Source organism: Pseudopipra pipra, chromosome 27 (genome assembly GCF_036250125.1).
Source record: "Pseudopipra pipra isolate bDixPip1 chromosome 27, bDixPip1.hap1, whole genome shotgun sequence".
NCBI classification, from domain to species: Eukaryota; Metazoa; Chordata; class Aves; order Passeriformes; family Pipridae; genus Pseudopipra; species Pseudopipra pipra.
Window position 1 is genome coordinate 3,534,191 of NC_087575.1, and position 27,015 is coordinate 3,561,205.

The 27,015-nt window shown below is 52.2% G+C and overlaps 1 protein-coding gene and 2 non-coding genes across 5 annotated transcripts; 2 read left to right on the top strand and 1 right to left on the bottom strand.

The window, feature by feature from the left end:
- Nucleotides 1-3,013: 3,013 nt before the first annotated feature.
- On the top strand, nt 3,014-3,086 carry TRNAV-CAC (transfer RNA valine (anticodon CAC)). Its single transcript has one exon. It is a non-coding gene; the product is annotated as a tRNA-Val (tRNA).
- A 313-nt stretch (nt 3,087-3,399) lies between these two features.
- TRNAG-UCC (transfer RNA glycine (anticodon UCC)) lies at nt 3,400-3,471 on the bottom strand. The gene has a single exon. It is a non-coding gene; the product is annotated as a tRNA-Gly (tRNA).
- Nucleotides 3,472-3,975: 504 nt separating this feature from the next.
- DPP9 (dipeptidyl peptidase 9) lies at nt 3,976-26,386 on the top strand. 3 transcript variants are annotated; one of them, XR_010425395.1, is made up of 22 exons: nt 3,976-4,207; nt 6,034-6,121; nt 9,302-9,555; nt 12,313-12,425; nt 13,156-13,329; nt 13,960-14,128; nt 14,308-14,421; nt 14,684-14,812; nt 15,301-15,362; nt 15,903-16,003; nt 17,902-18,079; nt 18,858-19,023; nt 19,115-19,194; nt 20,905-21,057; nt 21,225-21,360; nt 22,100-22,245; nt 22,767-22,913; nt 23,038-23,190; nt 23,821-23,963; nt 24,289-24,400; nt 24,984-25,396; nt 25,712-26,386. XR_010425395.1 is itself a non-coding variant. In XM_064637400.1 (21 exons), exons 2-21 carry the CDS (start codon nt 6,066-6,068, stop codon nt 25,074-25,076), a joined length of 2,679 nt encoding a protein of 892 aa, XP_064493470.1. In that variant the 5' UTR covers nt 3,976-4,207; nt 6,034-6,065; the 3' UTR covers nt 25,077-25,704. The 3 variants fall into 3 exon arrangements, 2 of the variants coding, with proteins under 2 accessions (XP_064493470.1, XP_064493471.1); XM_064637400.1 differs by lacking the exon at nt 25,712-26,386 and having other exon boundaries at nt 24,984-25,704; XM_064637401.1 differs by lacking the exons at nt 6,034-6,121; nt 25,712-26,386 and having other exon boundaries at nt 24,984-25,704.
- Nucleotides 26,387-27,015: the final 629 nt, after the last annotated feature.

Genomic DNA, 27,015 nt, shown 5'->3' on the forward strand with positions numbered 1-27,015 from the left:
CCCCACGTGCCACATCCATGTATTTTTTGAACACTTCCAGGGTTGGTGACTCCACCACTGCCCTAAACAGCCTATTCCAGAGCTTAACAGTGAAGAAATTTTTCCTAATGTTCAACTTGACCCTCCCCTGGCATAACCTGAGGCTGTTTCCTCTCGTCCTGTCCCTTATTCCCTGGGAGCAGAGCCTGACCCCCTTCTGACTCCCCCCTCCTGTCAGGGAGTTGTAGAGAGGGAGAAGGTCCCCCCCGAGCCTCCTTTTCTCCCCCCAGCTCCCTCAGCCTCTCCTTGTGCTCCAGCCCCTTCCCCAGCTCCGTTGCTTCCTCTGGACACACTCCCACCCCTCAGTGCTTCTTGTCCTGAGGGGCCCAAAACTTGTCCCCCCTTTGCCTCACAACCAGTAATGGATAAAAGCCAGTTCCAAGGGCACACGGCTGTGGTGTGGCAGAACCAGCTGACGATTTTCTCTCTGCACAGGCAGCGTTTGACCTTCTCTGTCCCCTGCTGACCACGCTGCCCCTTTTATGCCTCAGCATCACGTGCTGGCTGAGTGTCTGCCCCCTCTGCTACCGCCACACACCCCCCTCACCCCCCAGCACCCACCGACTCCCCGCATCTGTGCCACTTGCTTGGCCTCTTTTTCCTTTATGCTGCTCCCCTCCACCGTCGTGTGACTGCTATTGTGTGGTCCCCGCCACACAAAAGGCAGCCTGACCTAATTTAAATCAGTGCTATTGAAGCCCGGTCTTGTTTTATCTCCCGGCACACAAGGGCTGCGCTCCCCGTTTCAGAGGGAGAAGAAATGAATGGCTAATTGGGGAGGGGGGGGGGTATTGTGCAAGGCAGCCTTGTCTCCTGGCCCTGATTGTCAGCTCTCCTGCTCCACATAGTGCTCCCAGCTCCCCTCTTGGATCGGGGAGTGGAGGGAGGAAAAGGGGAGAATGGGACTGTGCAGCGTGGCAGGGAAACAAAGCCGAGCACGGCCGAGGCTGGGGGAGGGCTCCTCGCTCGGAAAGGGCAGATGCTGGTGATAATAGAAGGGAATATCCATCCCTCGCCTCCAAACGAGTCCCCCGGTGCTTTTTCTTTTTTCCTGGGTGTTTATGTGACAGTCCTTTCTGGTGCTCTGGGGACTGTCCGTGGGGAGGGGGCTCCCACACTCGCAGGGGTTGGAAGAGCTGGGAGCAGAGGGAGTGGGATGAGTCGGGGGCTTGGAGGGGAGACTGAAACGCCGCCAGGCTCTTTGTCCTGCGGGCAAAGTTGGAGCAGTCCCCGACAATGGGTCTTTGTCAGAAAGGCAGGAACATCCTCGGGAGCCATTCCAGCTGGTGGGAAGAGGGAGCTTTGTGTGGGCCCCCAAAGGAGGACCCAGAGCCCACGACCCACCCACACGGTGTGTGCCAAGGTTACCAGAGCCCGGCGCTGCCCGAAGGAGGGATCACCTCGGGATCTGCGTGGGTTTGGGAGGGAACACTGGCAGCACGATGTCTGTCCCTGAATTCCCGCCTCTGCCTCCCACAGGCTCCTTCCAAGAGCCTCCTCCCTGGCGCTGTCTGCTCTGCAGCTCCTTTCCTGGGCTGAAAGAGGTCTGTGGAAGAAAATAAAACCCAAATTTTGATCTTTCCACGAATGGTCTTGGGGCACTTACAGCTCCACTGCCTTCTGCTCGAGGGAGGGGACTTTGTCCCCAGCTATAGATTAGGTTTGTCCCCAGCACTGATGCTCAGTGCAAAGGTTGGAGCCAGTCCTCTCCTGCAGCTCTGGCAGCTGCAGGCAAAAAGAATTTCACTCCAGGGTGTTTAACAACAACACGAAGCAAACAAGCCCCAAGACATCAGGTTTGTTGTGGGCTTGGATGTAACACTAATAATCCTTATCATAAGTCAGATCAGAATAAAGCACTGGCAAGACCTGAAGGTAAATGACACGGGACAACCCTCTGTTTGGCCCCAAATAGAGATCGGCTACAAAACTGTAAAATTAAATTGTAAAATTAAGTGTAGATTTTATTAAGAGCAAGTGTTATTAAAAGTGAGGTTCTTCTTGCTTTTGTCTGATTTTATGATTCATTTCTCCCTTCTAAGCTTTTCTCTGCAGCCAGCAGAGCATAAAACACACTTCAACCAAGAAAACAACGCAGGAAAAAATAATTCTCGTGTTACCACCTGATTCCAAGGGCTGAGGTCTGACCAAAAAGAGAAGGATTGCCGTGGATGTGTAAATTGTTAACATTGCAGTAAGGTAAAAGAAGAGGAACAAACATATTCCTGGAACCATCTGGGATTGTCAGCTCTTGACTGAGGGTGGGGAGGGACTGGGATGGATTTCCCAGAGAAGCTGTGGCTGCCTCTGGATCCCTGGAAGTGTCCAAGGCCAGGTTGGAGCATCCTGGGCTAGGGGAAGGTGCCCCTGCCCATGGCAGAGGGTGGAACTGGATGAGCTTTGAGGTCCTTCCAACCCAAACCATCCTGGGATTTTCTGATTCCATGATGAGAACAGTCTGACCCGTCAGAGAAGCTTCGTTTACAGGGAGGAGAAACTTCCCCCCACAGCAAGGAGCCCACCAAGGCCTGTCCTTGAGGGCCGTTCCTCATCCAGCCACTGTCCCCTGGGCCGGAGGGATCCTCTCCCTCCCGAGCATCTCTCCAGGGAGCTCCACTCCCTGTCTCCACTATTCTACCGACATCTGGCGGCAGCTGCTTTAGGGAAAAAAAGACAGCTCTTCAGCGGAGCCCTGCGCCCCCTCAGCGGGAACCTCCCCGCGCGGCCGTGCCCGCCGTGAGGGGAGCCCTGAAGCGCTGCCCGGGGACGCGCAGCTCTGCCGCCTCCTGAGGCGAGCGGGGCTGTGGGAGCGCTAATTAGTCATTAACGCGAATCGCTGGAGTCCCGCGCGGCGTCTCTTGGTGTTTGGGGAGGGTTTTATTTGAGGTTGCCGTGAGAGACACGCGCGTCCCCTCAGCCACTGTGGCGGGAAAGAGCAAACATGGGAACCGCCCGTGAGGTGCTCTTACAGCGGGTTTCCGTAGTGTAGCGGTTATCACGTTCGCCTCACACGCGAAAGGTCCCCGGTTCGATCCCGGGCGGAAACACCTGTTTTTCTTTCATGGGGCGCGTTTTTTCGGTTGGTTTGTTCTGCGGGTTTCTTTTTATGGTTTGGGTTATTTCCCCGTTTTCTGCTGGTTTTTTTTTTTTTTCTTCTCCTTCTGATTTATTTACTTCCCCGCCGACGGTTCGGGGCCCCCGCCATGAGCTGTAACAGCACCGTGTGCCCCATCACCGACCAGCGGGGCTCTTCAGGCGGGCGAAAAGCTCGCCCCGCTTGCCAGGGGGCGTCTCGTATCGCTTCGGAATAGGTGAGAAACGGGGGGAAAGAAAAAAAAAAAAGGGATTAAAACATTGAGCTGCGTTGGCCGGGAATCGAACCCGGGTCAACTGCTTGGAAGGCAGCTATGCTAACCACTATACCACCAACGCTTCTTATTCATAATGTCGCCGGCTTCCCTCAGCAAGCTCAGCCAGCGGGACCCAACCATTCCCCAGGAAGTGGGGGGAGAGAAGCGCAGCGAGATGAGAACAGTTCCACAATTGCAATAAATGCTGACATAGGGGCCCATCTCCGAGGCTGGGCGGGGACGAATCTTCCCTCCGTGCTTTTTTGCCCCCCCCCCCCCTCTGTCAGCCTTAATTCTCACTGTGGAGAATTTTCGTCACTGTAATGGGCTGCCCGGAGAGGCGGTGGACTCACCGTCCCCGGAGTTGCTTAAGGACAAGACTTATCGCCCTGCTCTAGTGGTGTCGGACCATAGGCTAGGCTCGACGGCCTCAGAGGTCTTTCCCAACCTCGCGTGTCATTCCGTAAATAGCTCCGCCGTCCCCTCCCTTCCCTTCCCTCACGCACGCAATTGGTTCCTCCCATCTCGTCCCATCCCGCCCATCCCGGGCGCGCTCCCGCCTCCCTCCCTCCCTCCCGCGCGCGCTCCCGCCATTTCCGCCGCCGGGTGAAGGGTCGCGCCGTGGCCGCCGCCGCCGCCCCCGCGCCCCCGTTTTTCCGGGGCTGCCCCGCGCCGGGGACATGGAGCGGCACTGACGGACCCGCCGCCGCCCCCTCCTTCCTTCCTCCCTCCCCCGCCCGCCCTCCCTCCCGCAACTGCAGCCGCCCCCCCGCGCCCCCCTCAGCCCGCCCGCCACGGGGAGGTCGCCGCGCCCCGCGGTGAGTGAGCGAGGAGGGGGCTGAGGGGGCCGCGGGGGTGAGGGTGGGGCGGGCGGTCCCCGCTCGGTGGGGTTATCGCTGTGAGGGCGGGGGGCGCTGAGGCGGGCAGGGAGGGTTTGCCCCCTCCGTGGGCCGCGTCCCCCCCCCGCCCTGGGCTGGGGGTGCCTGAGGGGGCGAGGGGGGTGTTTGGCTGTATCTTCCCCTCGAGGGTTGGGGGCGGCCTCCCCTTGCCCCCGGGCGGGGAGGTTTGGCTCACTCAGGTGCCCCCCGCGCCCCCCCAGGCCTGGCACTTGGGGGGTCGCTGGCAGTTCGGCCCCCCCTCAGTATCCCACGCGGGGATGGAGTGATGGAATGGGACCTCCTGCCCTTGGGTCTGTGTGTGTGTGAGTGTGGGTGAGTGTGGGTGAGTCCCTGCCCGGGCAGGTGAGGAGCTGCCAGCTCCTCGTTTTCCTCGGGAAAAGAGCTGGGGAGGGGACGGGGATGCTCCATCCCCTGGGCTCCCCCCTCTCCTGCTCTCCCGTGTCCCGGCCTTCCCTCTGCACCAAGGGCAGAGCTCCCTCCGAGCTCCCCTCCGAGGGAAGAAGAGCTGCAGAGGGACGCAGCCTCTGCCAGAGCTCCGTCCCTCCCTGGAGAAACCCTCCGGCGCTTTATCCCCACCCTCGGCTGCTTTAATTTCTGGAGGAGGAGGTCTCTAAGCTCCCGGTCGCGTCTCTAAGGGCTCCTGTAGGTGACTGTGATCCTTTGGCTCTCCCCGGATGCACCACGGGCCCCTCGGGGTCTCGCTGGCAAAGGAGGGTTGTGATTCACAGATTTCTGATCCCTCCGTGTCTGTTTGGTTCAGTTTGTTCCTCCCTCCGGGTTCGGGGTGTTATTGTTCCCTCGCTGCCTGAAAGGTGTGAGCTGGGCCGGGCAGGATGAGGGTTAAGATGTTGCCCCGAATCATTAAAATCAGGGAATAGCTGAGACTGGAAGGACCTTGGGAAGTCTCTGGTCCAACCCCCTGCTCAAGGCAGGGTCAGCTGTGAGATCAGACCAGGTTACTCAGCATTCCTGAGCATCCCTCCCGCTGCCCTTCATGCCTGCATCAAAAATTGCCCTTAAATTACTGGATGCTGCTGCTGCTTCCTCCCTCTCTGTTCTCCTCTGCGGTTTAGGAGTTTCTTTGTGATGCTTTGTCTCTCCTGATCCCCTGTGAGTGCGGTTTTGGTGGAGAAATGGCTCTTTTGGGAGAGCAGGAGCCTCAACAAAGGGCAGTGGCAGGTCTTGAGTGTGTCTGTGATTCAGAGCTAAAGATCTTTGTACTTCACCACAGCGAAGCACCTTTTTAAGCTCCTGGAAAACAGATTTGTGTGGTGGGCTGGGGCTCCCTGTGGCAGCAGGCTGAGGCAGAGGGAGGCTGCAGTCAGGCTTGGAAGATAAATGTGTTTTTTATGTCCCAGGTGGGACTGTGACCCTCTGGCTGGCTCCTTCTGGTGTGTCCTTTGTTTGACTTTTGCCTCTCAGTGGATGGACCAGACATCTGTTTTCTCCGTTTACTTGCAAGAATGTCAGGATTTTGGGAAGGGAATGACAGAAAGGCTCAGCACTGAGGATTCTTGGATTTTCAGAAGGATTTTCTAGGAAATAAAGAGGCACAGGCCCAGAGTTCAGGTGAAGAAGTCTCAGGTTTATCAGTGCTGTTCATATCCAGTGTGTGCTGGCAGAACAGGTTTGGGCCAAGGATTGAAACCCAAGGATTTATTTGTGCTCAGCTGGAAATGTGACCTATGGAGGATGCTTTTCTACAGCAGTTGTATGAAATTTCCCTTTTCCCTCTTCCTTCCCAGTTTCCTGTCCTGCCCAGCTCTCTGAGTAGTTAATGCAGAAGATAAAGAGGGTTCGTCTGGAAAACGAGACTGCAGGAAGTTGGAGAAGGTACGTGTCCAAGTCCCTCCCAGGGCCTTTATGGTGCTGTGGGACAGAGCAGTGATCACCCCTGGAGGGAATGAGGCTTCTGAAAAACCCCAGCCCTGCCCAGGGAGCTCTGTGTCAGGATCTGTGACTCAGGAAGTGACTCAGGACAATAAATTGTTTCGCTGACTCCCAATCCCAAGCTTGACAGTTTTTCCTTGTGCTGATTTCCCACCTGTGCTTGCCTGTTCCCTCCAGTCTAACACCTCCCCCTGAAGGAGGGCTTGGATGTCTCATCCCTCTCACTGGCAGGGCACAAAGGGCATTATTTTAAAGGACCTCCAAGGGGCAACTCCGTGTTTTTGGGAGTGGGGAGAGCAGTGTTCCTGCAACAACCCCAAATCATCTAAACCCTTGCCTCAGCACGAGGGACAGGGGGTTTCCAGCAAGATGCAAATCTCAGATGTGCTGTTGCTGCCTGGTGTCTTGATCCAGCTCACCTTTGAATAATGTAATCCCCAAACTCACCCTGAGATAAATCACTCCTTTTCCTTGTTTACTTACGTGTACAGTGTTGCCAAACACCTGCTACGTTTTTTCCCGGAGTTTCTTTTTACTCTGTATTATGTCAGGACCTAAATTTTAGTTGGTTTTTTTTTTTCCCTTCCAGTGGAAGGTGCCCCTGCCCATGTCAGGGACTTGGAACTAAATGATCTTTAAGGTCCCTTCCAGTCCCAAACCATTCCATGATCCTGTGATTTTATGGGACTCCACCAGGCTCCAGCTGTGCCAGTGGCAATTCCCAACACTTCCACCTCACTTTGTCTGGTGGCTGCTTTGCTTATCCCACTACTCCACCCTGTCCTGTTGTCCAAATCTCCAGGATGAGGACAGTCCCAAGCTTAGAGTTGTGCTGTTCACACCATAAAATCATGGCACTACAGGCTGGAAGGGGCTCCAGGCTCCAGATCAATTTGGGACAGTGACCAATCTCACATTTGTGGACTGGTTTTAGCCCTTAAAGGCTAAACTTTCCCTTGTGAGGAGTCAGCCTGGCTGAGTAAGAGGGATTCATCAGCCTGGTGAGAGCAACCCAAGGGTCCAGCACCTTGAGCCAAAGCCAGATTATTTTAAGTGACTGAATTGACCTGCAGTGGGATTGGGTTGGGAGAATTGCACCCAGTTCATGGATTCTAGATGGATTCTAGTGGTCTCCCTGTCTGACAGGCCACACTTCTGCCTTCAGATGTGATCCCAGCTGCTGCAGTGGAGGCCCTGGATGCAGGCAGAGGCCACAGACACACTCACAGCCTTAGAACATCCCGTCACGTTCTCTTTTGTGGTTTCACTCGGGCTTCCTGCCTGGCTTTGATTGGAAAATACTCCTCTGTGGCTGTTTTCAAGCTGTGGGTTTGCTGCTGGGCAGTGGGTACCAGGAGTACCTACAGATTTATTTTGGGAGCTTGTTCTCGTGTTACTATTCGCACATTTTGTACCATTTGGGGACTTGCAGTTGGTGGGGATGTTATATTTGCAGCCCTGGTGCTGCAAATGTGCCTGGAGTTTAAGGAAGTCCTGATGCACTGGGGTGTAGCTTTGCTCATCTCCTGCTGTAATTGCATAAAACCTCAAACTAGGTGAGAAGTTCCTTTTGGAGAGTGTTAGAGGGTGAAAGCTGTGGGGAATCATGGAGTGGTTTGGGTTGGAAGGGGCCTTAAAGCCCATCCAGTTCCACCCCCTGCCATGGGCAGGGACACCTTCCACTAGCCCAGGGTGCTCCAACCTGACCTTGGACACTTCCAGGGATGGGGCAGCCACAGCTTCCCTGGGCAACCTGTGCCAGGGCCCCCCCACCCTCCCAGGGAGGAATTCCTTCCTAATCTCTGATCTATACCTGCTCTCTGTCAGTTTGAAGCCATTCCCCCTTGTCCTGTCACTACAAATAGTCTCTCACCAATCCTCAAGGAACATTCAGGGTTCTCCTGAAAAATGCTCACGGTAGAAAGTGGGCAGAGTGTGTTCTTGTGGTGGCAGAAATCACCATCCTGCTCCCTTCCCTTGGTTCTCTCCTGGAAAAGAATTCATTGTGCATCATCCTGAAGCTGGAGTGTTTGAGATTTGGGTTCTGTGTGATTCTTCCTTAATCCTTACCTGTGACAGCTGCACCTCAGAAGTTGTTCTCCTGTCAGTGCAGCCTCAAAGAGAGGCAGCATTCAAAAGCATCTCATTTGGAAATTTAAATCTTGAGTCTGCTGAAGAAAAGGCCTTTTTTTTTTTTTTTTGATGTAATCTTTAGTCCCTGTTTTCCTGCCTTGATTCTGTCTCCCTGGAGCAAATTTCTCCACCCTGATTTTGTTCAGCAAACTGAAGTTCTTCTGAAATTCTTTGTGACATTCTTCCAGGTGCCCCCAAAGCAGCTGAAATGTCCTCATGGAGGGACATCCTGCTTCTCAAATGGGGCATCAAAAACTGGTTTCCCTAGTCCTGGGCTCATTCCTGCTTAGCAGCAGATGACATCACTGACCTTGGGCAAGTCTGTGGGTCCACCTCACCTCAAATTAACATTTGTGTTACTGTGGAGGTGGTTTCTGTCCTCTCCCTCAATACCTGCCAGCTTGGAAGTGTCTGAGGAATGTGTGCCACGTTTTTCAGGATACAGCCAGGGTCTGGTCCTGCTGCCTTCTTCTCTCTGTTAGGAAACCAACTGTGCTGTTTTCTTCCTTTTTTCCCACCTCTCCTCCTTCATTCCTGGCCTCAGTATCTCCTCAGGTAAGTGAGTAGCTGTGCTTGGGTTTCAGTCCCTCTCCTCAGGTGATGAGCAGGTTTTCCTTTGGGACAGGAAGGGGCCTTCACTCCTGTGGTCTCACAGGGCAAGAGTTTATGTGCCTTTATGATAGGTCATGGCTTTGATGACTTATCCATCTGAATTCCTGGAGTGGTTTTCCTTTGAGTCAAGCTGATTGTTTTCTGCACCAGGATCTGCTGCTTGTGCTCATTTCTAGACCCAGTCCTGGGAGTGGAGAGGGAGTTTTATGAGGTGGATATCTCCATTTACAGGGCTACACCTGGGATGGGAGACGGACTTCTCCTTTCAGTGTGTTTAAAATGCAGTCTTGGAGTGCAGAGAATCCTAGGATCTGCAGTTTAGGAGTGCCTGCTTGATTTTTAAGGCTTAATTCTCTCCCTCAACTCCTCCTCCCTCAGTTTTTTGCCCAGCTCTGAAGGGGAAACGAGGATGACTGCGGTGGACACGCTGTCGGACAGCTCCGAAGTGGTCGAGATGGAGGATGTGCCTTCCCAATTCCAGGTGCAGAAGCATTCTTGGGATGGGCTGCGTGACATAATCCACAGCAGCAGGAAGTACTCGGGCATGATAGTGAACAAAGCTCCCCACGATTTCCAGTTTGTCCGGAAAACGGAGGAGTCCAGCCCGCACTCGCATCGCCTCTATTACCTGGGTAAGCCACTGTGCCAGGAGCTGGGAATGTGGGCTGGGAGCACTTCCAAGCTAAACAGGTGAGGGAAAGGGTGGGAGGGATCCCCCTTTATGAAATGAGATTAAGTAACTGGAGGTTTGCAGGATCTATCCCAGAGCAGAGCCCTCCCTGATCCCACACCAGCTTTGGGCTGTGACATGGGGAGTGTTGGCTTGGCCAGCCTGCCTTGCTGTGTCCTTGGGCACCCAGGGGATGGGGCAGGAGAAAGGATGTTCCTCAGACTCAGGGCTTATCTCCTGCCTGTCTAGCTTGGGAGAAATGGGATTTCCTTGCTTCATTAACCAGACTGACTTTCCAAGAAATTCGCTGTCAGTAATTTACTAATTACATGTTGTAACGTATTAATGGCAGGGTGGTGGTGTCTCCTGCTTTATTAAGCACCATCAAGGTAGAATGCTTTCAAGACTAGGGGAAAAAAATTAGCTGGGAATGAGCTATTACTGGCATTTGCAGGGAAATCTCCCTTTCCTTACAGTAGGGTGGAAAGCAGAATGTGTTGTACAGGTCCCTCGTTACAGCTGGAGCCACAATGTAATTAGTGACAGGTTTTAGTAACTGGATAATTTTGTGGTTGGTAACATGGGAAGCTTTATAGACTATAAAGAGTTTGTTGTGCTTTGGGGCATGAGCTGATCATTACTGGGCCAGTAAAGAAATTGCCTGATGTGCAACTGCTTCCCTGGAGTGACCCTGCTGGTTTTTTTCCTATTTTTCCAGGTTTTGAGTGTAGGTCACTGTAGGACATTGGATGCTGGTTTTGAGGGACAGATTTGTTTTGCCATTAAGCAGCTCCTGTGTGCCAGTGACTTGATTTGTGTTCCTCATAAATTCTTGGGACACAAGTGCTGCTCTGAAGGGCAGTATCCAGAGTTGGCATATTTTTCTTGTTGAGTGTGGACAGTGAGGCTTGATTTAAAGCTGAATGTATTTCAGGTTCACTTTGTTACTGCTTTTCATCTAGATGACTAAAGATCTAAGTGGCTAATTTTAAACTTTTTTTTTTTAATGTTCTGTTGTATGAAATGGCAACCAAACCAGCTACTGGTGTTCTGCCAGGGTGTGACTGTTCCAGGAGCCAGAACCAGGAATGAGGATACATGAGTGTCTTTTCAGTGTTCCCTTCCTTAAGGAATTGTGGAGGGCATAGAACAGATTGAGCCATCACTTAAGATCAGTATCAGCCAGGTAATCCCTTCTCAGCTGCTCCCAACAAAGGGGAAATGCTGATTCTTTTGCCATAATGAGCATCTTTTGATGTGTGCTGGGAAGTACTCAGAAGCCATTTCAGCACATCAGAGAATCCCAGAATAGTTTGGGTTGGAAGGGACCTTAAAGCTCATCCAATTCCACTCCCTGCCATGGGCAGGGACACCTCCCACTATCCCAGGTTGCTCCAACCATGTCTTGGATACCTCCAGGGATGGGGCAGCCACAGCTTTTCTGGGCAGCCTATAAGTTCCTAAGTGTTTCACTCAGTGTGCTGTCACTGCCCCAGCATTAAAAAACCATTTTAAAGTTCTTACATGAACACTGTCAGTGACTGTGTGCTGGGGAGTGGGATGGGGACTCCTGAAGAACTTTTCTGTGGGATTGAACACTTTTCTTCACTTGGAAGCAAAGCCTTTTGGAGGAAGAAGGCAGTGTTTTTCTTGTAAATGCCAATTGATTGTAGTCAGCCTGAGGTCATTGGAGAAAGTTTTCTAATATAAGGAGAAGGGAAGTCCAGGTCACAGTTGCTTGAGTGTCAAACACGTGTGTATAAAGTCATTTGTTCCCCTGTGCAGTTCTCCTGTTTGACCATCTTAAATCATCCCTGGGCCCTCCCCGCGGAGTTTCGTGTTGTCTCATGGCAGATGCTGCTTATGTTAAACACCACATGCTCAGCACTTTGGTGTTCCTGGATCTCTGAGGATTAGATCCTCACATATTGCTTTGCTGCCCGAGCACTTATTAATATTTCAGTTTTAATTTGAAGGAACTGCACTGCTGGGTCAGCCAGCTCCGAAATCTCTCTGCTCTGCCCAGAACATGTGCCGTGTAGGCAGCAGCAGGGCACAGATCCCTGGGTGAATTTCTGATCCAGGGAAGTCTCTGCACCAGACGTAGAGGGGCAAGTTCATGGTCTTTGTTTTTGTTGAAACTGCCAAAACCGTGTGTCAGGATATTTTACAGACGTTTGGGGAGTTGGATGAAGGCCAGGAGCTTATTTGATAACCACAGTCAAAGGCTTATGTAAAATGACAAGGTCTTTTGACTCTGTAGGGTACTGTTTCACATTTGAATGGGCTCTCCAGAGCTTCCAAGCTTTTTCTTCCTCTCTTCCAAGCTGCTGCCTTGGCCTGAGTGAGGTCCCTGTAGCAAATTCCAGGATGAGAAACGTGGAGAGGGATGTTGAGTCACCCATTTAGGGAGTGGTGCTTTTTTTTTGAGTGGATCTGGACAGACACAGAGGGGAAAGTCGGCCCTAATAATTTCTGTGGAGGTTGGTTAGTGTTAAATCTCGCTCAGGGAAAATTCCAAGTGCATGAATATCTAAATTTAAATAGTTCAGATGTTATTCTGGGATTGAACTGGGAGCTGCTTGGCAATGAACGGGGGTAAAAGCCTCTGGGCAGCCCCAACCCCTCTGTTACCAGACTTTTGTTTCAATTTGCTCTGGGTGCTCTTTGTCCTGGCTAACTAATCTAAAGCAGGATGATGCTCTTGCCCTCCTCATAGGAATGCCATATGGTAGCAGAGAGAATTCCCTTCTTTACTCAGAGATTCCCAAAAAGGTACGGAAGGAGGCCTTGCTGCTCCTGTCCTGGAAGCAGATGCTGGACCACTTTCAGGTGAGTGGAATTGTGAGGAAGAGCCTGGGTTGCCAGTGCTTGGGGAAAACTGGGTGTTGCTGTGGGGCTGCTGTGGTGGGTGCATCTGTCTGGTGTCTGTCATCCCTCCTGCTTTTAAAAAGTTGGGAAAGTTGAGTTGAAATTGCTGCTTTTGCCCTACACTCCGTTGTGAGTCGGAAATTTTCTCCTCCCTCATTTCGGTGTCTTAATGTCCTTGTGTCACTAAAAACACTGCTGCAGAGAGTGCTGGGGCTGCTCTTTCTTCCCTGCTAAAAAGGTTCCTGGTGGAAAAGGATTTAGCTGTCTTGACCTTGTTTGGGCTGCTGGTCCTCCTCAGGGAAATTCAAGATCCCCGGAAGAGCTTTTGTTTGCAGTGTCTGACATGGAAACTGTTTGTGAAGGCTGCAGATAACGTCATTAAGTTAATTGGTTACATCTGATTTGCATAAGCAGAGCAAGTGCAGCTCTTCTCAGTTCATGCTGAAGTGCCAGCTGCAGAAATGAGGGATTCAGAGTTCATCTCTCCTGTGGAGGGAAATTTGGGGGGTGGGGGTGGTTTAGACCTCCTGGACCCCTCACCTGGAGTACAGGAATTGTGGACCTGGACAGTGAAACTGCTGCCTGGTTTGGGCTGATGTGATGTGTTTTGGCCAGTCTTGGAGGGTTCCTGTTCTGTGGAAGTTTCTCTCCTTGCAGATTCTTTCAGATTTTTCCTTCCCTTCAATTCTAGGCAACCCCCCACCACGGGATGTATTCCAGAGAGGAGGAACTCCTGAGGGAACGCAAGCGGCTCGGGGTCTTTGGGATAACATCTTATGATTTCCACAGTGAGAGTGGCCTGTTCCTCTTCCAGGCCAGCAACAGCCTCTTTCACTGTCGAGATGGGGGCAAGAATGGATTCATGGTGAGTCTGCTGGGGATTCTGGGAATGTCACCTGGAAGGGACTTCATGCTTTGGGTTGGAGATGGCTCCACATGGAATCACAGACTGGATTAGGTTGGATAGGGCCTTGAAACTCATCCCATTCCAGCCCCCTGCCACGGGTAGGGACACCTCCCACTAGCCCAGATTGCTCCAAGCCCTGTCCAACCTGACCTTGGACACTTCCAGGGATCCAGGGGCAGCCACAGCTCCTCTGCCCAACCTGTGCCAGGGCCTCCCCACCCTCCCAGGTGATATCCCATCTGTCCCTGCCCTCTGGCAGTGGGAAGCCATTCCCTCTTGTCCTGTCCCTCCATCCCTTGTCCTAAGTCCCTCTCCAGCTCTCCTGGAGCCCCTTTAGGCCCTGGAAAGGGCTCTAAGATCTCCCTGGATCCTTCTCTTCTCCAGGCTGAACAATCCCAGCTCTCCCAGCCCGGCTGCAGAGCAGAGGGGCTCCAGCCCTCAGAGCATCTCTGTGGCCTCCTCTGGCCCTGCTCTAACAGGTCCACATCTTTCACATCAGCATCTGTTTGGTTCTGGTGGTTTCTCCTGTGTCCTGTCAGGGCTGTGTTTGCCATCACTCCATGGGCTGTGCTGTGTCTGTTGCTGCAGGTGTCTCCAATGAAGCCTCTGGAGATCAAGACTCAGTGCACGGGGCCACGGATGGATCCCAAAATCTGCCCTGCTGACCCAGCCTTCTTTTCATTCATCAACAACAATGATCTGTGGGTGGCAAACATCGAGACTGGTGAGGAGAAGAGGATGACATACTGCCATAAAGGTAACTGCTGCTTCCTGCCAGGTCCAAAAGCAAATTCCTTCTGAGAAATGCAGCCTGGAAAGAATTTATGGCTTATTGAGTCTATTCTTCCTTTGGGTCATCTTTTTCCAAGGAGATGTAAATGCATCTGTTTTGTAAATGTAAATGTAGATGTAAATGTCTCCTGTTTTTCCCTCCAGGCTTATCCAATGTTCTTGATGACCCCAAGTCTGCTGGTGTAGCCACTTTTGTCATTCAGGAGGAGTTTGATCGGTTCACGGGCTATTGGTGGTGTCCCACAGCTTCCACAGAAGGTCAGTCCGTGTTCTGCTCATCCAATCCCCACCCTGGGACTGCTGCCTCCTGCTAGGAATGATATTTTGAGCACAGGTTTCCTTTGGCCTGGGTTTGAGCCCTTTCTGGACTGAGGGAATGAGACACTGAGGGGATTATAATGGTGCTCAGAGGAGTCACTGAGAGCTGTGGCTCTACAGGAGTTCCCTCTGCACCAGGGCTCCAGGCAAGCCAGAAACAGCTGGAAAACACTGTGGGGAACATTCTTGCTCTTTGTCCCAGGTCCAGAGGACTTGAAAACACTGCGGATCTTGTATGAGGAAGTGGATGAGTCAGAGGTGGAGATAATTCACGTTCCTTCACCTGCCTTGGAGGAGAGAAAAACAGACTCCTATCGATACCCCAGGACAGGTGAGGGAAACACCTGATGCAGCTCTTGACTCCCACTGGCAGCAGCCGTGGAATTGGTGCTGTAAACTCTGCATGATTAATCTGGGGCCTTGTGTAAAAACTGGTTGTAAATGTTGAGGCCTAATTGAGTCTCTGAGGCCGAAACCTACAGCAAGAAAGGACTGGGATTTAAAGCTGGGCCTAAATGAAAGGAGTGCTGAGGAAATGGGATGTGTCTGGTGGCAAGCCCTGGAATACATTTGGAATCCCATCTTTCCTCACTCTTCTGAGAACGTGCACAGCAAGGCAAAGCAAACTGTTCCCATTCCCATAATGACTCTGTGATGCCAGTGGTGTTTGCTCACTTACATATTTGATATTTGTACATTCACACCCCCCCATTTCAGCAGGACCAGGGGCAGTTCCTCTCTAGAAGCTGTGTTTTGTATAATCATGGAGTGTTCAGGTTGATCATCTTGGTGTTTGTTTTTTTTTTCACTTCTCTGCAGGCAGCAAAAACCCCAAGATTACATTAAAACTGGCAGAATTTAAAACAGACAGCAAGGGAAAGGTAAGTGATGACAACTCGTGATGGGACATTGCACAGGAGGGTTGACTGTTTCTGAAGCTCCTTAGACTTAAAGCAAGGTCACTAAGAGATCCTAGATAGTGTTAGTCTGGTTTTTTTAATCCTCTAGTAACACCTGGTTCTCTAATGTGTTTATCCAAGGAACAGAAAGACTTGAAAATACTCTGGTGGAGATTCAGCTGGGAGCAGGGAGGGAAGTGGGAAGTGGGGTTATCCTGGTGCTCCACATTCTCCACGTTAAGCAGGAGGGCTGCAGCCTGATCTAATCGTGGGCTTCAGTCCCTGCCTGTGTCCTTTCCTGTGGCTGAATGCCAAAATCATTTTGCTTTGAAGCCTGTTTTTTTTCCCCTTCTCTTCCTGCTGTTCGTAGCAAGCCTTGCTTCTCCCGGCCTGACCCTTACTGGTTAAACCAGGCCAGTGGTTAAACTTCTGTGCTCTCCCACCTCCCTGGGCTCCCCCAGGAGGAGGTGAGGAGCTCTGATAGCAGCATAAATTTGGTGTTGGCCCTTCCTCTCGCTGCAGATCGTGTGTGCTCAGGACAAGGAGCTGGTGCAACCCTTCGCTGCGTTGTTTCCCACCGTGGAGTACATCGCCCGCGCTGGATGGACCCGGGATGGCAAATAGTATGTCCCTTTTCCTTCCAAACTAACATTCCCAAGGGCTTCTCTGGTTGCAGACCCTCGACATGCTTTGCAGTGTAGTCCTGGCCTGGTTTTAAAGCCAGAAATGGCACGTGAATATTTGGCTTCTTCGGTGCTGTAACATCCTAAGAGTAGGAGTGAAGCAAAGGAAGAGCAGAGTGACAGTCTGTGGGGTTTGTCACAGCCACAGAGGTAAATGGGATTCATTAGGTGGGCAGTCCTAGGGGATTCTTTTGAGTTGAAGATGTTTCACACAACTACAACATGTTTTTCCTGCAAATGGAAATGTACTGGAAGCAGTTTTATCTTTGCTCACTGGTCCAGTTTGTGATCAAAGCCAAATGTATCACAGGACAACAGGCAGGTTCTGTGGTGCCATGTCCTTTCTATAGTGTGTACAAGGGGAAGGATTGCTCTGGGACTGGCTGTTGCTCCAAATGGGATGCACAGCCTTGCCTGAAGAGTTACAGAATTCACCCCAATCTGACTGGTTTGAGATTTTAAAGCTCTGAATTTTTTCCCCCTCAAAAGCCTGCTCGGCTGCTAACCGGTGTCTGTGCAGATCAAGTTAAGGTGACTTGGCTGTCTTTGAAGGTGGCATTTTGTAACTCATCATTAATTTTCTGCTCTGGGAAGGAAATTCAGAGAGCTTTCCAGCAGGTAATCCCGGAGGTGATTGTGATGTTCTGCACCAGAGCTTATCTAAATGTGCTGAATGTCTCAGTTCCCGAAATCCGCGGTGCTGGGGAAGAACTGGCTCTTTTCAAAGCCTGTCTTTAATGATGAGACTTCCCTTGATGCACTTCCAGGCTCCAGGGTGGCCTCACTGTGCAGTGGTGGTTTGCCATCTGTCATGTTGAGAGCCTGCAGTGCAGCACCACTTCCAGAGACTCAGAGAGGAACAAGGCTGAGACTGGAGTGACTCCTTCACCTGGCACTTGGCTTTAGGTCTGTGCCTTTCCCTGTCAGTGCAGCAAATGGATCACTTTGAGAGGGATCACCTCAAAGCTGGCACACAAACAGAGCTTCACAGAATCAGAGAATCAGCTGGGTTGGAAAGGACCTCTGAGATCATCAAGTCCAAGCCTTGATCCAACCCCGCTGTGGTTCCCAGCCCATGGCACTGATGCCACATCCAGTCTCTTCTTAAAAACCTCCAGGGATGGAGAATCCACCCCTTCCCTGGGCAGCCCATTCCAATGGCTGAGCACCCTCTCTGGAAAGAAATTCTCCCTGATATCCAACCTAAACCTCCCCTGACACAGCTTCAGACCCAGCCCTCTTGTCTTGCTGATGGTTGCCTGGGAAAAGAGACCAACCCCCACCTGCTGGAGGGGCTATCCAAGGAATCACTTCAGGGCTAGGACACAAACAGACCTTCCTGCTGGAGGAGCTGTCCAAGGAATCACTTCAGAGCTGGGACACAAACAGACCTTCCTGCTGGAGGGGCTGTCCAAGGAATCACTTCAGGGCTAGGACACAAACAGACCTTCCTGCTGGAGGAGCTGTCCAAGGAATCACTTCAGGGCTAGGACACAAACAAACCTTCCTGCTGGAGGGGCTGTCCAGGCAGGAGTTGTGTTCTGGAGGCAGGGCTCTCTTCGAGGTGCTCCCTTGGAACAGGCACTGGCAAATCTGTCAGACACTTGTCTGAGTGACACCCCTGTGAAATACCAGAGCTGTCTGGCACTGTGTGTGTGTGTTGGCAAAGCTTCCAAGGGATTAGAAAGCAGCAGTGATGAGAAAAGCTTTGCATTCAGATGCCCAAATCCTTTTTTGCCAGCGAGGGGAGGCGGGAAAAAAAGGGATGCATGTTGGGAGTGTTAGAAAGGGCCATCTATTCTGTGGTGCTGACATTCACCTCCAACTTCTCTCCCCAGTGCCTGGGCTATGTTCCTAGACAGACCTCAGCAGCGGATGCAGCTAATCCTTCTGCCTCCAGCACTCTTTATTCCAGCCCCAGAAAACGAGGAGCAGCGTGCTGAATTTGCCAAAACTGTGCCAGAAAATGTCCAGCCATTTGTGATCTATGAAGAAACCACTGATGTGTGGATAAATGTAAGAGGCTCGGGGCTGGGAGGAGAACACAGGCTGCCCCTTCCTGCCCTTCAGTTAACCATTCTCATGTTGCCTGGGTGTCCAGTTTAGTCCTGGCTCCAGCAGCTTTGCTACTCAGTAGTCCCAGATTTGGTGTTAATTCAGGGCTTTAATAAAGCCATGAGAAGGAATTCCTTGCACTCAGCACTGGAAGAGGCAAGGATCCTGCCATCTCCTTGCAGTTGATGCTGTTCATTTAATTCCTTCCAACATTCTGGTGAACACAGGCACTTTTGCACATTTTTGCACATTTACATTTACATTTTTTGAGATGTAACAGTGCTGTGCTTTTTGGAGTGTTTTATGACAAGATTAAACATCATCTTGAAGCATCAACAACCCTAATCCCTGGAATTTGTTGTAGTTATTTAGGTAGGTGATAGACATGGGGGGCAGGGAGTAAACTTCAGCCTCTAAGCATTTTGGTCCTGAGTGATGAAGGGGCCTGAATTTCACACCAGGGCATTCCCAAGGTGTTGGAATAGCAACTTGTGTGGCTGAAATATCAGAGGCAAGGCTGGTGCTGGTTTTGGTGGCAGCCATGGGAAGCCCAGAGCACATGATCTCTACAGGGGCCCAGAGTTCCTTTGTGCTAGTAGAAGAGCTTGGGATGGCTTTTCCCTGCTTTTACCCCCCCCTCCTTTCCGTGGGAATCCCAGCAGTTCAGCATGGCCTCCCCTGGCTTTATCCCTGCTGTCTCCCTCCAAATCACTCACAGGTTTTTCGCCTTGTGTGGCAGGTCCACGATATCTTCTACCCCTTCATCCAGCCAGAGGGGGAGGAGGAAGAGCTCTGCTTCATCCGAGCCAACGAGTGCAAGACAGGTTTCTGCCACCTGTACAGGGTGACAGCCATCCTGAAGCCAGGCAGCCACGACTGGGTGCAGCCTTATGTCCACAGTGAGGGTAAGGAGCAGCAGGAGCTCCCTCCCTGACTGCCCTGTGTTGTCTTTTGGGGAGGGAGGGCAGTGATTTATTCTCCTGTTCTTCCTTCCAGACGATTTCAAGTGTCCCATCAAGGAGGAGGTTGCCCTGACTGGTGGGGAGTGGGAGGTGCTGGCAAGGCATGGATCCAAGGTAGGGGATGTTTTTATTCCCTTGCAGTGTTTCAGCTCTGTGTTGTCTGCCCCCAGGCCTGGCCTGAGTCCTCTGGTCCACCTGGGACCTGCTAGAACTGCTTAGGCTTCATTTTGTTCCTCTCTTTATTGCTGCCTCTGCTTCCCCCAGAAGTGCTGTAGGCCAGTGCACATGGATCCGATTGCCTTTTTAATCAGACTTTGGATTGCTCCTTGGGAAAATCCCAGGAGTGGGTCAGGCCATAAAAAAGGACACGAGTCTGAGGTTTAAGAGCAACAAAGAACCATTTTGTGGAGGAGCCTGGGATTGCTGCCTTTTGCTGAGGCATTTTAACTCCAACGAGTGCCTGCAATGTGGAAATGTGTCCTGGCACTCGGAGTGAACTCTTGGTCTCCAGCTGCTCCCTCAGCAGAGCCTTTAGGAAGAAGGCAGCTGGGGAATATAAAGCAATTTAGAATATGGAGAAACTGTATCTGTTGTCGGTTGCAGAACAGCCAGAAATGAATTTTTATTAATCTTGTAGAAGCCTAGTTTCGTTTTTTGCTTCAGGAATTAACTCCAGGTCTGATCTTTAACGCTCCCAGGTGATTTGTGTCAAAATAAAGACCTTGTCTGTTCATTTCCAGTTAATCTGGATTTTCACTTCTCGCTTTTTAAAAGACCAACAGCTCCAAGCGTTTGGTTTCTGCTGCTTTTCCTCAATCTGCAATTAACCTGCTGTCCCTCCCCATGTGGATTCTCACTGTACATGCTGTTGATTTTGGCCACAGCTCTTCCCTGCATGTGTTATGGCTAAAATTGTGTTAGCAGCAATTATTTTGATGCATTTGTTGCTCCACAGGGCTCTGCCTGGTTTTCCTGGCCAATTGAGCTGGATATTTTTTTCCCTTTGCTGTTCACAGGGGTCTTCAAACTGTGGGTTAGCCAGAAATAGCATTTGGAAACTGTAAGGTGGAAAATAGTTCAGTCACTGTTGCTGGATCAATGCAGTATTTAAAAGCTGTTGTCTCTGTTCCTGGGTGGTTTTTAGAATTAGCTTTCTCTGGACAGTAAAAACCTGTTTTAAATGTGTCCTAAAGTTTGGTGCTGATGGCTCTTGGACTGGTCCTTCCACAAATGAGAATTCATGATGGCTGGGAAAAATATACCTGTACCCTTATAATCCTCTGGGAGGAGGTTGGAGCCAGGTGGGGGGTTTCTTCTCCCAGGTGACAAGTGACAGGACAAGAGGAAACGGCCTCACATTGTACCAAGGGAGGGTTTAGATTGGAAATCAGGGAAAATAGCTTCACTGGAAGGGTTGTCAGGCACTGGAACTGGAGTCACCACCCCAGGAAGTGTTGAAAAAAAACACGTGGATGTGACACTTGGGGACTTGCTTTGGTGGTGCTGAGTTAATGGTTGGACCCATTGATCCTGGAGGGATTTTCCAACCTGAATGATTCCATGAGTCTGTAAGATGCCATATTTAAGCATCTTCCTCATGTCACCAGCGGGGGACAAAGCCCAGCTTTTTGTGCTCTTTAATAAGCAAATGCTTTGAGTCTTATAAAAAAAAGAAAATAAAAGCTGCAGGGCTGTGTTTTGTCCCTGCATTGGATTGTGGGAGTTCTCCGAGTGCTGTGTGTGTGTTCTCTGACACCTCACACCCCCTGAGCAACCCAAAACCCTGTCATGGTGTGTGCTCTGAGCTGACTCTGTCCCTCACAGATCTGGGTCAACGAGGCCACCAAGCTGGTGTACTTCCAAGGCACGAAGGACACCCCGTTGGAGCACCACCTCTACGTGGTCAGCTACGAGTCCCCTGGGGAAATCATGAGACTCACCACTCCAGGCTTCTCCCACAGCTGTTCCATGAGCCAGGTTGGTTGTTCCTTGGATTCTCACCCTCTGACTGCCAGGGACCCAACTGGAGACGAACCAGTAACGAGTCCTGGGGGCTGCTGGAGACGTGGGAGCTCCTGTCTGAGGAGATGAGCTGCGGGAGGGGCAAGACCTCATTGCCCTAACTCTTGTCTCTCCCGTGCCAGAACTTTGACATGTTCATCAGCCACTACAGCAGTGTGAGCACTCCACCCTGTGTGCACATCTACAAGCTCAGCGGCCCCGACGACGACCCGCTCCACAAGCAGCCCAAATTCTGGGCCAGCATGATGGAGGCAGCCAGTAAGTCCTGGAGACCGTGCCAGAGACTCTTTTTCCAGCAGGGATGGGGAGGGAATTGGCCTGAGTGGCTTCACTCTGAAGGGAAGAGGAGTTGTGGTATCATGTGGGGGAGATGTCTCACGGACAGCTCGCCCAGGAAATGCTCTGTGGGCTTTTGAGGTGTTGCTGTTCCACACTTGGAGCAAAAACACTGCTCAGGGATGCAGGGTTTGCACACCCTCAGAGCTGTGGGTTTGCCATGGAATCACAGACTGGTTTGGGTTGGGAGGGACCTCAAAGTTCATCCATGGGCAGGGACACCTCCCATTAGACCAGTTGCTCCAAGCCCTGTCCAACCAACTTCCAGGTGGGTTTTTTATCCATGATTTGCCTGAAGAGGGAAGGGACGAGTGTCTGGGATGCAGTGGCTGCTCCATTCTGCACTGTGGGCTTTGAAGGTTTAGATACAGCTCAAAGCAGCACCTGAACCCCTCCTGCAAATGCTTTTTTTCCATCCATGTTCTTAACTCCCACACCTTGCTGTTGTGGCAGAGTTCCTTGTTGGAGAATTCCCAACAGCTTTTCCTGTAGGATCCCTTCTTCATCTCCCTGGGCAGGCAGGTGGGGGCTCTGTGTTTCCCAGAGAGGGGCTTTGGTGTGGTTTGGTGTTGAAAGAGCCCTGACCAGGGTCAGGTTTGAACAGAAGGAGCTTGTTCAGGTGGGATGGGAGGCAGAACCTGCCATCACCTTCCTGCTGCAGGTTGTCCCCCGGATTACGTCCCTCCGGAGATCTTTCACTTCCGCACTCAGTCGGATGTTGAGCTCTATGGAATGGTCTACAAACCTCACGATGTCCAGCCTGGGAAGAAGCATCCCACGGTGCTCTTTGTGTATGGAGGCCCCCAGGTAATGATCCAGGGGAGCTGCTGGGCCAGGGATGGGGTTGCTGCCCAGGGCTCTGTAGCTCAGTCGTGCATCAAGACTTGCACTGTGGTTTATGAGCACTGTCATAGAATCATGGAAGGGTTTGGGTTGGAAGGGATCTTAAAGATCATCCATTCCAACCCCCTGCCATGGGCAGGGATGCCTTCCACTAGACCAGGTTGCTCCAAACCCCCTCCAACCTGGCCTTGAACACTTCCAGGGATGGGATATCCACAGCTCTGGGCAACCTGTGCCAGGGCCTCTCCACTCTCACAGGCAAAGAGCTGCCTCCTAATACCTAATCTAAACCCACTCTCTTTTAGTTTAGCCCTGTGTTCCGACCTCTGCTTCAAATCTCAGATGATTTTTCCAGCATTTGTTTTGATTTCCATGGCTCTGATAGCTCAGTTACCAGCTCAGGACCCTACAGAGCGGGGCAGACACAGGAAGGTACTGGGAGGCAGCTGCTCAGCTCTGAAACTCTTTCTTGCCTCCTTCTGCAGGTGCAGCTGGTGAATAACTCCTTCAAAGGCATCAAGTACCTGAGGCTGAACACGTTGGCATCCCTGGGCTATGCTGTGGTGGTGATTGATGGCAGGGGATCGTGCCAGCGAGGACTCAAATTTGAAGGGGCCCTAAAAAACCAAATGGTAACGTCCTGCTTGTGCCGATGAATCTCTGACCATTTGTCCTTCCTAAGGGTGTTGGCTGCTTGTGTGAGGTTTCTAGATTTAGGAATTCCACTAACATGGGCCTCCTTTCGTTGCCTTTTAGGGTCAGGTGGAGATAGAGGACCAGGTGGAAGGTTTACATTATGTAGCAGAAAAATACGGGTTCATCGACTTGAGCCGGGTCGCCATCCACGGCTGGTCCTACGGGGGGTTCCTGTCCCTCATGGGGCTCATCTGTAAACCCAATGTCTTCAAGGTGAGTCTGGACATGGGATTGTCACTGTGGGACTCTTGGCTCTCACAGCTTTTGTCACTCCTGCAGCCTGGAGTTGGATTTTGGGCTTGTTTCGAATGGACAGGTGGAAATGTCCCTCAGTCCTGCTGGCTACAGCCTTGGATCCTGATAAAGCTCACACCTGGCTGGGGCTGGAGGAGGATGGCACTGGGGTTGGCTCCTTCCCCAGGGACTGCCTAGCTCCTGGCTGCAGTCCTGTATCCTGCTCCAGCTCACACCTGGCTGGGGCTGGAGGAGGATGGCTCTGGGATGGGCTCCTTCCCCGGTGCCTGCCAGCGGAGGGCTTGGCCTGGCATCCAGTGAGATAACTGATGTGCTATTCCCAATCCCCTTCCCCAGTCCATCATCCCACAAGTCCTCCTTGAAAAGGAGCAGCCTGTAGTGCTGGTGTGCAGGAATTTGCCCCGTTGTGACTATGAGAGGGACCAGCAGGAGGAGGAACCTGGGCTTTACGTGGCTGAAGGAGAATCCCGCTCTGAGCGACAGGGCAGTCCAGAGCCTGCTTTTTCCTGCCTCTTCAGGGAAACAGGGAACACTTGAACTCTTCAGCAGGTGATAACTGAGGCTGTCTCCTGTCTCCCTGTGTGCCAGATTGCCATAGCAGGTGCTCCTGTCACAGTGTGGATGGCCTACGACACCGGCTACACCGAGCGGTACATGGACATCCCGGAGAACAACCAGCAGGGCTACGAGGCTGGCTCTGTGGCATTACACGTGGAAAAGCTTCCCAACGAGTGAGTGCCCTCTCAAAACCTGCCCCTGGGTCCTGCTGGGTGCCACCACTGGCACCTCTGCTCAATCCCAAAGGAATGGGTGGGTTCTGATCCCATTTAAGTCCCGGTGCCGGTCGCTGCCGTCGGCAGCAGCTGGGCCATGGCACTGCCAGCCCCCTCTGCCAGGAAGGGGTTGAAGCCCATGGCCATGGCCTGGCACTGCTCTTGCTCAGTTTTAGCTTGCCCAGCTGGCAGCTCTTTGCTCAGACCCTCTGCAGAGCTTTCAGGTGGTTTCCCAAACTTGTCCTCATCCTGTTCCTCCTCCTGTTCCTCACCCCATCTCCAGGCCAAACCGTTTGCTGATCCTCCATGGCTTTTTGGATGAAAATGTGCACTTTTTTCACACCAACTTCCTGGTATCGCAGCTAATCCGGGCTGGAAAACCTTACCAGCTGCAGGTAGGAGGGACAGGAGTGGAGTGGGAAGGTCCCATAAACCTGAAAGAGTTCTCTGCTGTGTGTGTTCCTGGGGCAGGAGGAGGTGGGGGCAGGTGCTCCCACATCCTGTTGTGATGTTGGTGGCAATCAGCACCTCGTTGGAGGCCGGGAGGTGGCACTGTGGCCGTTCCATCACTGCCAGATGTGGCACGTGCAGGCAGGGCTGCTGCCCTGGGCCTGGAACTTTCCTTCTCCACGAGCTGTTGCTGTCCCACTTGGCTGGTGGCAGCAGAGGTGGCTGCAGTGAGGGAGGGGTTGATGCTCCAGACTTTTCCCTGACACTTCTTTATCCTGATGGAGATTGAGTTGAGGGAAACAGGGTTGAGGTGAGGGAGAGCTGGTGCTCCAGACTATCCCTGACACCTCTTTGTCCTGATGGAGACTGAGCTGAGGGAACAGGGCTCCAATGAGGGAGGGGTTGGTGCTCCAGACTTGCCCTGGCACCTCTTTGTCCTGATGAAGACTGGGTCGAGGGAGCAGGGCTGATGTGAGGGAGTTCTGTCCCTGCTGAGTGACCGAGTGCCCTGTGTCTGCCCCTGCACAGATCTACCCCAACGAGAGACACAGTATTCGGTGCCCTGAGTCAGGAGAGCACTACGAAATCACGCTGCTGCACTTTCTACAAGAATACCTCTGAGAGCACGAGCCTCTGCAAACTGGACACTGACAGCTCACCCCCACTCCTGTGCCCTCCTGCCCCCGACAGCCGTCGAACCCAGAGCACAAGTGGCCGAGTGCCCACGGCGGGCTGGGTGTCCCCCCGCGCCAGGGGAAGGCTGGAGGGCACCTTCCCTTTCTGGACAGTGCCACCTTCTCTCACTTTCCAAGCTGGAGGTCTGCCCCTGCTCGGCTGCTCGTCCTCTTCCTCTCCTCCAGCCTGGCTGTTCAATGCTTTTTTTGCTGCTACTCCCTCTCTCCTGGGAATCAATGGACAGTGGTCTGTCTCCCGAGGCTGAGGTTTGTGCCCATCTCTCTCTCTCTCTCTCCCTGCCAATCCTTTTCCCCTTTTCCACTGCCCCTGTGCAGTTCCCACACTCTTACCTGCAAGAACTCAGTGCCTGTGTTGGAAACGGAAGAAGAGCCGAATCAGAAGCTGCCTTAAGCCAGGAGTGGGAGGGAAGAGAGAACTACCTACTGCTAACCCTGGGGATCGAGCTGTGACCTGGCCCTGCTGCCACCCTGGAGCCCTGGGATGTGAAGAGAGCTCTACAGAAGCATGCAACACTAGTCTTCTTTTTTTTTTTTTTGATTTTTTTTTTTGATTTTTTTTAGATATATCTATCTATTTTCCAGTTTCATTTTGCAGAGCAGATGGAGGAAGTGGCTGGGGCCGGTGACAGCGTCCTCTGATCCTTCCTCTCATGGCCGCTCGCGCGCGGAGTTGTGCCAACAACAGGTAGCACTTGGCAGCTGGCTACAACCAGAAGCCTCTCTCCAGAGCTCACAGCAGCATCTGGGTTTTTTGCAACACAAGATGGATGATATTTATGCAAATCCTCCCTCCCTCCGTTCTCTGTGCCGCCTCCTGATCCCACCTCCTCCTCCCGCCCCCCTCCTCCCCGAGCTTTCAGACGTGCACTGAAATTGGCTGTGCTTCAGTTCTCTGCGGGTCAGTGACTGGTCCCCCTTGCCCACCTACTCAGAAAAAAAAAAAAAAACGCTCTCTCCTGGTTTTTAATTTACCTGGGCAACAGGAACTGCAGTTCTGGGGAGGGGGGATTGAGCAATCACACCTCAGGGGAGCACATCCCCCCCTTCAAGCCAAGGGGTTCTGCCAGGGGGCAAAACGCAAACAAAAGAAACAAAACCCACCCAAATGAACCACGTTGACTTTGCCCTGGAGTATTTTAAGTGCGTATTATGAAAAGAAAATATTTTTATGGATTCTTATTCTTTTATAATTATGAGTGTTAAGATGTAGCGACTCATTAAAATATTGGAAAGAGACGTGGTGGTGCTTTGGGGGGGGCGGGAGGGAATGGCAGCTGCTCCCACAGCCAGAGTGGCTCTGGTGAAAGCCAAGTGCTCTGTTCCTTTCTGTGCCGAGCAGTGGAGAGAATATTAAATCCCCTGATGTTCCTCGGGGGAAGCACAATCCCAGCAACTGAGGGCTGGGAATCCTGGGCTGTGTTCCTGGCCTGGAGCAAGGCAGCACCAGCCTGGGGGTGGGCACCTCACCCCACATCCCTCCCGTGGGATTCAGGGGCTCTGATCCCACGCTGGATCCCACAGGAGCTGCTTTCTGCAGAGCTGGGCCTGCCTCTGCTCGCCCTCAAAGCTTCCCAAACCTGGCCTTGCCTCCTCCACGGGAGTCAGGCATTAATTAGCCCTCTGTTAATGCCCCGAGGATGCTGCCTGAGGCTTGTTTTAAATGCAAAGCTTCTTACAGCTGGAGCATTTTGTCTCCTGAAGACAACTGGGAGCACATCTCCCCCTCCCCGACCCCTTCTTGTCCCCGTGCCCAAATAATTGTCCCGATTATTGCAGTTTGTTGTTTGGCTTCTACAACCCAGCCCCGGATGCGGGTTTTGAGGTCGGAGGGGCGGAAGGAGGGACGTGATGGAGGGAAAGTTGCA

Bases quoted from the DNA above. Each gene is read 5' to 3' on its own strand.
- DPP9 (XM_064637400.1), top strand. From the start codon at position 6,066: ATGCAGAAGATAAAGAGGGTTCGTCTGGAAAACGAGACTGCAGGAAGT. The intron at 13,330-13,959 runs GTGAGTCTGCTG...CTGTTGCTGCAG, and splicing joins GGGGCAAGAATGGATTCATG to GTGTCTCCAATGAAGCCTCT. The intron at 23,191-23,820 runs GTGAGTCTGGAC...CCTGTGTGCCAG, and splicing joins GTAAACCCAATGTCTTCAAG to ATTGCCATAGCAGGTGCTCC.